Source organism: Poromitra crassiceps (assembly GCF_964638095.1).
Source record: "Poromitra crassiceps genome assembly, chromosome: 21".
Taxonomy (NCBI): domain Eukaryota; kingdom Metazoa; phylum Chordata; class Actinopteri; order Beryciformes; family Melamphaidae; genus Poromitra; species Poromitra crassiceps.
In genome coordinates this window covers 22,308,654-22,321,296 of record NC_139638.1, presented here as the reverse complement: position 1 = coordinate 22,321,296, position 12,643 = coordinate 22,308,654, and the positions used below count along the sequence as shown (strand labels likewise).

General features: G+C 43.7%; 1 protein-coding gene across 4 annotated transcripts in view; it reads right to left on the bottom strand.

The window, feature by feature from the left end:
- Nucleotides 1–4,331: 4,331 nt before the first annotated feature.
- sema4d (sema domain, immunoglobulin domain (Ig), transmembrane domain (TM) and short cytoplasmic domain, (semaphorin) 4D) overlaps nt 4,332–12,643 on the bottom strand; it is a 76,421-nt gene continuing 68,109 nt past the window's right edge. For 3 of the 4 annotated variants that reach the window (XM_083657705.1, XM_083657707.1, XM_083657706.1), the window contains exons 16-17: nt 9,232–9,278; nt 5,155–7,554 (exon numbers count right to left, since the gene is read on the bottom strand). In XM_083657705.1, coding sequence (XP_083513831.1) covers nt 6,515–7,554; nt 9,232–9,278 — 1,087 coding nt within the window. In that variant the 3' untranslated portion in view covers nt 5,155–6,514. Of the gene's footprint in view, nt 7,555–9,231; nt 9,279–12,643 lie in introns of all 4 variants that reach the window. The other variant, XM_083657708.1, reaches the window with a different exon arrangement.

Genomic DNA, 12,643 nt, shown 5'->3' with positions numbered 1-12,643 from the left:
GAAGGCAAGAGCGACTTCCGCTGGGGAGTTTTTTAATACAGCGCCCCTAGTGGTTGGAATGAAGAAGGAGTACCGGAGCAAATAACCACTAGCCTGGTATATGGTGATACTTTGAGTGGGCGGAGTCAAACGCGTTTGACTCCGCCCGCGTTGAGCCACTCCCCGATCTGCAGTCTGCAGTCAGGGGCTTCTCGTGAAACTTGGTTCCAGCTTGAGCTTGTTCAGTTGGTCACAAGAGGGCGCTACAGCACCAGCTGTAGATTACACAGACTCAAAAGAAGGAATTTCAGTGTCACACTGTGATAGCTTCGACTACACAACAACATTAGATTTTGGTCAATGTTGGCCAGTGTAGGACAGTTTTATCCCCATGAAATTATTTGTATCGAAGACAGCCATTGATTCTGTGACTTACTGTTTTTGTTATTCCTATGCCCACTATTCCTATGTTTTATTCTAGAGTTGTATTATTTCCAGCTCAGGATAGAGTTTTATCCTCACAAACTGTCTTGAGAACTGTCAATGAGAAATGGAGGGTGCAGGTGTGTGCGAGTGTGTCAGGGTGGAGGCTGGTTAATAATTCAGATGGTAGAAAAAGTCTGACATGTTACCACGGTGACAGCAGAGTCGCAGTGATGAAAAATGCCCTCATGTCATCATGTTAATTGATGTCAAAAGTTAAGATTAGTACAAGGGTCTGAACTCAAAGGTGATAAATTAATAAATAAGCGAAAGAGGTTGTACACAGATGTTGGGATCAGCGTGTAGAGACAACAGCTAAAACAAACTCCATTTATTTCTGCTACAAGATTGTCTTCAAACCGAAGGTAAATACAGTCACAGTGTTGATATGGAGAAAAGAGAACTGCAGACAGAAAGCACCACAGTGAATGCTGGAGCTGTATTTGAATTTCAGTCTTGATCTTGTCTCGTGCTGAAGGCAATGGGAAATACAATATATATAGTGGTTTTGTAAAGTCCAAAGTGTTTCACCCCTACCCTACAACAAGGTGATGCTATTCAAAAACCCAAATCACCTTGGGCCCAATATAGATTAAAGGCACAATGCACTATATGTAATCCCAAGTAAAAGTGTCTACAAGACTGTGGTGATGGAGTCAAAATGCTGGGGAGAGAACAAACTTCACAAACTATAGAGGCCTGAAGTGCCACAGATGCAGCAGCAGCACATCACTTGCAGCACAATATCACAAGTTTCCGCTCGTACACCGCTTCCATACAACAAACGATCGTTTGGGTCAGTCAAAACCAAAATGAACGCACATCTGTCAGAAAGGCGGCCCCTCACATCCTCAAACTAACTAAGGCAGGGCTTTTTGTTGCCTCGTCAGTGAGTCCAACGCTGTCATGGCAGCCAGGTGAGCCCCTGCACACGGCAGGTGTTGTGAATCCTTTTCTTCAGTCTAAGAAGGGACACTGGGACATCACATCAGTTTATGATAGGTTCAGTGTCTTAAAGGCCTGGTCCACCTTGGGGCGAGGACCATCTTCACCACAACCCCGAATTCACAAGTGACAAGTGAAGCTTGTGACATCTTCAGAGAGCCCCACGTCCGTCACAGCTTTCCTGTGGAGGGAAACAGATCTGTTGTTCACTCTTTATTGAATGTAGGTATAAGTAGTAGATGTTTCTGTTCAGTATCAAATACACTCACCCAGAACTTTATTAAGAACACTTGTACTACACCTGCTTATTCATGCAATTATCCAATCAGACGTGATGTGGCAGTAATGCATAAGATCATGCAGATACAGGTCAGCAGCTTCAGTTAACATCAGGATGGGGGGAACGTGATCTCAGTGACTTTGGTTGGTTGATTGTGGTTTGGAACATGGTTGTTTGTGCCAGACAGGCTGGTTTGAGTATTTCTGAAACTGCTGATCTCCTGGTATTTTCACACACAGGTCTAAGGAAGTTCACACAGAATAAATACATGGCATCCAGAGCATCCATTTTTCTTCATTCCTAGAATTGACAAAGAAATTGGACACTGTGCATTTCAACTGAAAGCTCCATCCGACTGGAACAATTTACCTCGCTCACTTAGATCTATCACATCTTTTCATTCCTTCAAGGCATCTCTCCTCACGTCTCTTCAAACAACCTGCTCTTGCTTCTAATTATGTTGGAGATTTTGAAATAACTTGCTCATGATACATCATGCATGTACATTTATCTTATCTGGGGATGTGTACACTTACAGTATGTATTCTCACTGTATGTATGTTATGCTATCTTTGGGGGACCAAGGGGTTGGGGAGTGGCTAGGCCAGGGAGAGCTTATGTGTATGTAATGAGGGTATTTGTATATTGCTTGTTTTATGTTACACCCGTTTTCTTTCTGTATATTTGTGCTAAGGAGTCGGACCCCCTCAAAAACGAGATGGTTCATCTCAAGGGGTTTAAATCCTTCTAATAAAGTGTGAAACATGTTGTGAAAAACAACAACTCTGGTGAACAGAGAACCAAACACGTCGAACCTTGAGGCGGATGTCACTTCAGTAGCCGATTGACAAGGAGCTGAAAGCTGATACCCAGTAGTAGAGTAGGCTATGACTATGGTGTTCCTAATAAAGGGCTCAGCAAAAGTGTATATGAAACAAATATTTATGTAACAAATAAATGTTTGCATTTGCAAAAAAAAAAAAACATAAAACATAAACATAAATAGAAGAATACGAGTTACATGTAGGAGTTGTGCGTAGCAAAAATAGATAAAAAAATAAATAATTTTCATTCTAATATTTACAGTATGAGGAAAACATTAAAAATGTGATCTTGCATTCTTCTAGCATTTTTTCATGGATCGTTTCAAGGAAAATGTAGTCTCGATCCATGTAATTGCTAAGATATGTAATTGGCTAAATGTAGTTGATAGTTAGTTCAAATGCATGTAAAATTAAAGAACCGAAAAAATGCTAAAGTGTAGTTGACTACTCCCAAACACTGACAATCTGGTTCAGTGTTTGTCATTATTCAAACTATAGAATCAAGAAAACATGCAGAAAATGATAATTTATTTTGTTGGAATATCAATGAACCAGGTTCGGCTTTGACTTTCTGGTTCTTTGCCAATGATCCAATGCATGTGGACTTTACACACCTCTCCAGATCCCGGAGCGCAAACATGCAGAGCAGATTCAAACCAGCAGACAAGGTGTGAGCACGACCCAGCACAGCAACTTGTGACTTGAATGCAATCGGAAACAAGCAGTCAGAGGCGTTTGCAGACCTACCCAGGCCTTTTCCCATCTTTTTAGCAGTTGCTCGTGCTCTGAGAGCGCACCCTTCCACTGGCTCAAGTCTCTGGATGGAATAACCTCCTCATCTGTTAAGTAACCACATGTTTTATGATATAAAACTAACAGAAAATGAAAGAGAATATACATTGCTAATAACCAGGCCTTTAAATCCCAGTTATTCTAAATATATTACTATAACAAAACACAAGACATTGTTGATTATAAGCAAACCCATTTAAGATCAGCACTTTCTCTGTACACTGAACATATTTTAATGTCAGACTTATACCATTTGTTAGCACTTGCTCCTCATACCTCCTATAGTGAGGCGGAGGTCGATCTCAGACACATGGGTCCCTGTGCTGGCCTCGGCGATACAGTTGTAACGGGCGTCCTTGATCAGTGGTCCGTCTTTCAGCCAGCTGCTCACTAGCACCTCCCCCTGGCCCAGCGGGAGGCGGTACTCCATTATGGGGGTGTCGAGACCGTGTCCATTCATTAGCCAGTGAATCTGGACATCACTAGGACCTGAGGGACAGAAGTGGACTTCGTGTTGACCCCAGATGGTCAAGAACCAGCCAAGACACCAACACTCCACACGGACCAAGACGAGAGTAAACTGGAATACTTGCCTTCAGTAGGTCCCTTTGGGGTGTTCGCTTTCAACAAATAGATCTAGAGGTTTGATTATGTATCAGTAGCATTCCGACTCTTCTTCCCAGAGCTTCTCTGCTCCCATGCCCACTGCACTCTGACAGTGACCCTATTGATGAAGCTAGACTCACTGATTCCTAGATAGCACCATAAAGCAATTTAACTTTTAGGCTTCAAAAAAATCTTGACATTTGATCAAATGTACCTATTTTCAACTATTTTGCTATTGCTTTTCAATGCAATAGCATTTCCTAATCTTCCCATTTTCATTCCAAACTTACTCGATCATATTTAGTAGTTTTCCCTTTGTGCTGCTATTACTGTATATAATGAAAGTATCCTCATTTGCAGAACAGTGATTAAAATATATGTGTGGCATAAGTCAAAAGTTGAATAAAAAAGCCAGTGTTGAAAACATTTGAAATCAAGATTTATTTAGCCTCCCTAACAACATCAATAGTCTCAAAAAGGTCTGAGAATTTATGTACAACTTCAAAAGTACTTTTTCCATATATACAAATACGGTATATTTACACTTGTTTACAGGCAGAGAAACGTCCAGATGAAGCACTGAAACCAGATGTAACACGGGGAGTCTACTATAGTTCTGTAAAAGAGTTATTTTGTTCTGAGGAGAAACACCAGTCTCACCACTATGGATGAGAAGTATCCATGTATGAATATTACAGGCTTCAGGCCAGACCTTCCATACATTAAGCACAGAACATTCATTAAGATGGAATTGAGGACCTCAAGAGAATAAACTAGTTCAATAAAGGAATCCCAGCGTTGTCCCCTTTAGCATTGACTCAGTTTTGCCCCTTATACAGGCAAAGTCTTAGCCTACAACGGAGATGAAGAAACCCCTACAGGTCAGACACCTCACAGGAAAAGGGCAAGCTTGTTCTGAGCAAACAACATGCTGACACACACACACACCCTCCAGGTTAGGTGATGCAGACAGGCCCGCTGGTGGGTAGGGAGATGTGGGGAAAATGTTCACATGCGAGGAGGTGCAGGACAGATAGAGAATGAGGGAAAATGTGGTAGAGTACGAAAGAGAGAGAGTTCCAAATGAGAGCAAGAGTTCCTGGGGGGGGGAGGAAGGGGGAGGGTTGGCTCGGTCAGTGTCACAGGCACCACTCACCCAAGGCCAGACAGAAGAGCAGGAAGCCCTCCTGGGCATGAACCCCCCAGGCCTGGTCCTTCAACAGGGGAGGCAACAGTCTCACCTCCGCCTCCCGGCCCTCCACAGCGCGGGGCCCAGAGGACGAGGAGGAGGTGGAAGAGGAAGAAGAGGAGGAGGAGGAAGGGAGGACAGAGGGAGTGCTACTTCCAGAGGAGGACAGGGAAGATGAAGTGTCGACAGGAGAGGAGGCTGTGAGGGAGGGAGCGATGGAGAGAGAGAGAGCGCATTGAGGAAGGCAGCTACACTCCGGGTGGCATGCAAAACAGACAGAAGGGAGAATACTAAAAGACGACTAGGATCTAAAAAAAACAAACCATAGGAATTAAACCCATATCGACAAAAACAAAGAAGATCGCAACTACTCATCACTATGAATAAAATTATAAAATTACCACAGAGGTGACTGATCTTAAATAACAATTCTCTGAAAATATTCTAAACCTTAAAGCTTAAAAAGAAAAAAAAACTTCAGATTGTTTCCAGGGCTCATATTTGAAGAAAAGAACAATTGATGTTATTTTTATCAAGCATCATGTCATACTGTACATATTTACGGGTTATTAACAGACCATGTAAGAGACGATGACTAGTAGAGGTTAATATGGCGCAGGATCGTGACGCTGGGCAGAGTTGACCTTGTGGAAATAGGAATGCAGACTTCACAGGTCAAAAATAATCATATAGAAACACAACAGTGTATCACTCAAGACCACTCTGCACTAGACACTGTGGACGCAGTGTTTCGAATTTCCCTACAGCATTTTTTCCATCACGCAGTCCCCTCACCGGCCACCGGGCCACTGTTTTGTTTCTTCCTGTTGCGTCTGTGAGATAGAGGCCCACACGCCATGTGCTGGAGGCGGCAACATCGTACGGCAAAGCTAGGTAGTAGACGAAAGCGTACCGAGCGAACCTTCCCTGAGAAATAACAGACTAGTGGAACGTTGAAGCAGTTACCCATGTCCAATAAACTGCATTGCTTCAAGAGAAAAACAAAGGGGGGAGAAAAAAACGTTTCAAGAGACTATCTTTCACCCATGCTGTACAAAAACGTAACTTGACTCCAATTTGGAAAACATCAAGCTAACTTACCAATTTGGTAAATAAGGTTTCCAATTTGGAATTTAAGAAATAGCTTTTCTTGCTGGACTACGCCTACGGGGGTTATTACAGCTTCCACGAATACAGTTTGGGCTTGATCGTTGTAGGCCCTTGATTTCATCAGACAGAGCAGGAATTAAATCTAATCTAAATCTAATAATTCAGCTTCCACTGCGATTGAACATAGAACATACTTTTATGTACAGGAAGTCATTTAGGCTTGTACGTCAATGGAAGAGGCAGCAAGAGAGTATGACCCCCTATAAATAGTTTCTATGCTAAAGGAAACAAGTCAAAGTGAGGCTTCTAGCTGGAGCCGTAAGGGTCGTCTGCATCTGCGAACTGGATGGGCTGAGATTCACAGTCCACATCAAAGGGTTTCTCCTGTGATGGGCTGTCCTCCCCGAAGCTGTGAGAGGGGATCCTGCCGTTGCCGCACTCCGGCTCCGTCTCGTAGCCGGTGTCGCGGAGCGCCCGGAGCTGAGTTTGGGCGACTTGGCTGCCATTCCGGGTCGGGTGCTGCTCTGTCAGGTCCAGTTTCTCTGTCACAGCAGGCGGCTCCATTAGGCCCGCCTCGCAGGCCCGGTACTCGGGCAGAACAGGGTTCTTCTTGTGAGTGCCCAGGAGAGCGGCCCGCAGCCGCAGGCAGGGTGCCGGGAGGTACTGCATGTAGCAGTTGTAGGCCAGCGCGGCCAGGAAGAGGAGGAAGAACAGGAGGAAGAGGAAGAGGAGAGCTGTGCTGTTGTTGTGCTGCAGATATTCGGCGGCCGGGTCCTGGCTCTCCGGGGAGCTTGGGAGAAGGTGCTGCTTGGGGTGGACTCTGATGTTGATGCTGATGTTGCTGCTGGGGGGCGGGGTTAGTGATGAGTCAGTTTGGGGTGGGGAGGTGACGAGGACTGTGGCTGTGGAGCTGGGGGGGGCAGGGACCGAAGTTAGTGGAGGTCGGCCTGTCTTACCATTACCTTCAGAGGCCTGGGTAAACCGCGTCTCCTGGTTGCCCAGACCGGAGCGGAGGGTGGTGGTCTTGTGGCCTGCCTGGTGCGGCGGTCTGGGTGGGAGGTCCAGAGTCAGGAAGTAGCCCGCCAGGAGGCGGCTGAAGTTCTTCCCAGCAGCAGGGGCCCATTCCAGTGACCAGCACTCATAGTGACCCTGGTCCTCCGGTGCCACGCTGTAAATGAGGAGGCCGGTTTCGCCCATGAGGTGGAAGCGAGAGGCCTCGGTGAGCGCCGAGCCGTTGGCTTTCCACATCACCTGGGCCAGGTTGGAGTGTAGCAGGCAGGGCAGCTCTGCAGAGCTCCCTGGCTTCACTGTCACACGCTGGTAGTCCTGCAGAGGCAGACCTGGCACTAGAAGGAAGAGAAGAAGAAACATGAGACTTTTGGGTAGCTTTCATCGGGTCTAGTCCAGGGGCGTAGCTATGGGTGGGCCTGGCTGGGCCTAGGCCCACCAACTTCCCCTTCAAATAATGCTCTAAATTTAGGCTAGATTTTGGTCAGGGGAAAAGTGGCATGTCCGTTTTCAAAAGGGTCCCTTGCCGTCTCACCTCAAGATATCTGAATGAGAATGGGTTGTAGTGGTACCCATGAGTATTCCCTTTACATACATGTCCATTTTCTGCTAATCCCATGCAGTTTTGCATAGTATTTTTTGCATACTGGAGTCCCTAAACCGTTTTGGAATTGCATAAATTGTGTATGACTGGAAACAAAAAAATATTGTTAAAATATCGTATCGTTATCGTGAACCCAATATTGTGTATCGTATCGTATCGTGAACTGAGTGTATCGTGACACACCTAGAAAATACTGTAGGATGGTAGAGATGATGTGATCATGCTGCCATGCTAGCATTACCTATGTCAGCATGTATTTTGAGCTGAGCTAAGTGCCGTTTGAATCCTCTGCCCAAAAGGCTTGGTCAGTGTCAAAAGTGGGGTTTTGCTAGGTGTCAAAAGGGTGTAAGTGCAAATACACCCTTTTGACAGCAAAACAAACTTTGAATGACTTTGCAGTACACTATACAATGACTTCCCTGACCCTTTGAACAAATCCAATGGCCTGCCATGCTACCTAAAGAGCAGGTGGACCATGTGTCCCAGGACACATGACTTATTGATGTCTCCTGGCTGGGACACATTCAAAGAACTGTAAACCCCTGCAAAACTCTTACTATCAGACCTCATCTTGACCAGTTCACACTCCTAACCTTATATAATAACATTTTAATCTATAGGCCTAAGTATTTAATGGGAATATTAGCATATTTATATTCATCTAATATTGACCTAGAATATGAATTGGAATGTATAATAGTAGAAATTATGTTATCACGCTGCAAAGCTAGCATTACTTATGTCAGCATGCACTTTGAGCTGACCTAAGTGCTGTTAGGATCCTCCAGTCTACCCACAAGGCTTGGTCAGTGTCAAAAGTGGGGTTTTGCTAGGTGTCAAAATGGCCTACATACAGCTACACCCTTTAGACAGCAAACAAAACCTACTTTTGCTGTCTTTGCAGTGAGCTATACAATGATTTGTACATATACAATTATTTCTTTATCTTACTCCTGCTTATAGCGGACATTCTACATAACAAATATAATGTAAATAGCAGTTAACCATAACAGATATTGTATATAATGTAAATAGCAGTTAACCATACCTTTGAGTCCTTGCTTGTTTGTTGTAGCTTGTATGCAAACCTTTTCTTTTCCTTTGAAAGTACTTTAAGAGCAACATATACCGGAGTCAAATTCCCTGTATGTCTACATACCTGGCCAATAAAGCTGATTCTGATTCTGATAATGCAAATGACGTCAATAGTGTGGCCCATCCACTTTGATTCAGGCCCACCTGTAATTTAATTTCTGGCTACGCCCCTGGTCTAGTCAGAAGTCTAGTTAGGGGGATGCTTTAGTCAGCACTGATATGGCCCATCTCTTTACTCTTTTGCCGTCTCTTTGGTGTGCTAAAAAGCGACAGGTTTACCAGGCATCATCATGGCCTGCCACATGTTGCAGCCTACCTGAAGGACACTGGTCTGCGTCACCATTCAGGCTCTGGATTAGACTCCTGGAAAAGTAAACAAGCATTATGTTCAACAGAGTCTCAAATGCACACAGGCTCGTCTCAGACAGTAAAACAGGCTCAACAGGATGGAGTGGATTTAGAAAGTGTCTCTTAAGGCTTAGTTCACACCGGCCACCCAAGCCTTGCCTACGCCTTGCCTTTACCCACGCTTTTAAATAGGCGTCCGTTTTAGTCAACGAGGCTGTGTACACAGGGCGCCTGAGCGTGAACCCTGCATGTACCCACGCCTCACCTGTGCCTTGCCGATTTTATCGTTTAGGCGTGAGTTCTATTTTCAAGCCGACTAGGCGCGTGCAGGCCAGGCAGGCTTCTTCTGTCAAGCCATGAAAGAAAAACGCGACAATATCCGTGGGAAATGGCAAAGTCAACTGAATTTCAAAATAAAATGGAGTTACTACAACAGTGTTGAGCAGAGAGAGAGAGAGTTTGACGGGTGGCTATCACGTGGGGCTTTCTCCTCGTCGGCAAACAAATCTTCAAGAGAGAGAATAGCGACCGAATAAGCAAGATGGACAATGTTGTTGTGCCAGCACATATTCTTGCAAGATTACCTCTCTAAAAAGTCCAACTATAGTCAGACCTGGTTATACATATCCAGCATCAATAGAACATTAAATATAGGCTATCAACTATTGGGCTGCCCAGTTGAGGGCTGCAATGTTTTGGTTTTCTGAGGTTGATCTGCCCTGGTTGCAAATTGAATTAATGTCTGCAAGCGGTTTGAGGTTGGATAGTTTTCTATACTCTGCTCCCCTTAAGAAATTAAGGAAAAACACTCTTAACCCCTTTGTGGAAAACACTATTGTTGTCTGGCATGAAGTTCATAAATATATGGGAGACACCCCTCTGCTATCTTGTTTCTCACCAATTTGGGGCAATGAATACTTCAGCGCGGCCAAGAAAGACATGGGATTTAAAAATTGGTTAGGTAAAGGCATAGTTAAGTTACTGGATCTTTATAAAGATAATAATCTAATGTCATTTGATGAGCTGAAAGTGAAGCATGATTTACCAGAAAGGCACCTTTTCAAGTATTTTCAACTTAGAAGTTTTATTTTGACACGACTTAACAATTCTGTACAACAACCTCCTATGTCCACACTAGAAATATTCTCAACAGGAAATTGTTATGGTAAAGGACAGATCACTTACTTATATAATATGTTTGTGGGTAATCACAAGGACAGCACGGAAAGTAAGAGACAGGAGTGGATGCATGATTTACAAGAGGACATTTTAGATTGTGAATGGGGTTTAATATGCTCAAAAGCACAAACGCAAACAATCAATACTTGATTGAGATTGATACAATATAATTGGATAATGAGAACCTACATCACCCCAGTAAAGTTAAGTAAATTTGATTCGAATATTCCGGATACTTGTTATAAATGTAAATCATCAAGGTACTTTGTTTCATTGCTTGTGGGAGTGTAGTGGGATTCAACGATTTTGGAGCTCGGTGACAACTTATGTCTCCAGGATTACCTCCACACCACTGCCACTGTGTCCTAAATTGTGTATATTAGGCATCTACCCTGTCAATTGCTCTTTAAATAATAGAGAAAGGAAAATGGTTGATTTGGGCTTATTACAGGCCAGACGTTCAATTGCTTTGTGTTGGAAGAATGTTGGGTGCCCCTCTCTAGGTCAGTGGTTGAAAAATCTAACATCTAGTCTAGCTCTGGAGAAACTTACTTATATGATTAGGAAGAAAATGACAGAATTTTATGGCATTTGGGAAATGTTTCTGGAATTTGTTAAAAATGGTGACATTGAAGAGGCATTGGAAGGGTGACTTGAATGTGAAATAGACTATTGTAAATGATATGTGCGGTGTGTATATTTAATTGTGATGGTACCTACAGTTGATTCAACTTATTTATTTGTGTTACTTTTATTTAAATCTTGCAATGTCCTTTTTACTTTTTATACTGCCACAGGGTTGGGGGGGGGGGTTATAAAAGATGTATGTAAGATGTATGATGAGAATACATGTACAGTAATTACATGCAAAACCAATAAATATATGGTTATAAAAAAAAAAAAAAAAAAATAGGCTATCAGATTTATTTTACCTACCGTAAATTCCGGACTATAAGCCGCGGCTTTTTTCCCGTTTTTTGGCCCCTGCGGCTTATATAACGGTGCGGCTTATCTATGGATTTTTTCCAAAAAAAAAAAAAAAATCTCTCTTTTTTAGCACTCTTTCTAACTATAAATCCACTTCTGTTTTAATTTCCTCTCTTGCCCTCTTTTAACAACATAACATAACATAACATAACGCAACACAGGTAAGCAGAAAGAAAAAGACGAAGCAATCACGCCATGAATGAGGAAATGACTCACCTGCTGGAGGCTGGAGATACACGGCTTGGGCTAAACTTTTACTCCGTGAAACACTATCGATTAAGTCCGACATCGCTCAGAGGTTTTGAGCAGCTTGAAAACAAGTTTGAAAACGTGCAGAAGTCCATCCACTCACTCACTAAAGAAACTAAGGCAACCGTGAACAGAGTTTATAATGCGGAAAAGCGCATCCGCGCACTGGAGGACAAAAACAACACAGTGAGTCCGAAAATGGATAAAATGCAAAATCGAAACCCTGCACACGCAGGTTGATGACTTAATCAGCAGGAGTAAAAGAAATAACATTCGCCTGATCAATGTAAAAGAGGGAGCTGAGATGGGTGACATGGACGCTTTCGTGGCAAAATCCTGTGTTACATCCTGGACCTGAAGGAAGGCGAGAAACCACCAGAGGTGGACAGGGCACACCGGGCGCCTCGGCCACGTCCAGACCCCGGCCTGCCACCGAGGGCCATCTTCATCTGCCTACTCCGCTGGCCCGACCGTCAACTCATCCTCCAGGCTGCGGGGAAGAAGCCCCTCACCGTCCGCGTTGGTGCAACAGAAACGCGCAACATACAACAGCATCATCGAGTCAATGGATATCGCTTTGGCGTACTGTACCCAGCGAGACTCGTCATAACCATTGATGGACAGCGGCGGAACAAGAGCTCAAAGTGAAACTGCCGAATATCTTTTGAGTTGGACTGGTCAATAGTACTGTGAGTAACTAAAATAAAAAAATAAAAAACGGAATTCTCTCTTCTTTAGCACTCTTTCTAACTATAAATCCACTTCTGTTTTAATTTCCTCTCTTGCCCTCTTTTCACCACACCGCGGACACTGTGTGCACTGTAAAAATAAACAACGGTGGTGTTGTGTTATGTTGTTTTGTTGAAATGTTACGGTAATACGGTAAATGGGAGCTTCCTCAAACAGCCATCTCTTTCCCGACAATCCCCTCTGTGCGTGACCACTTACATATGGTAATTACGGTA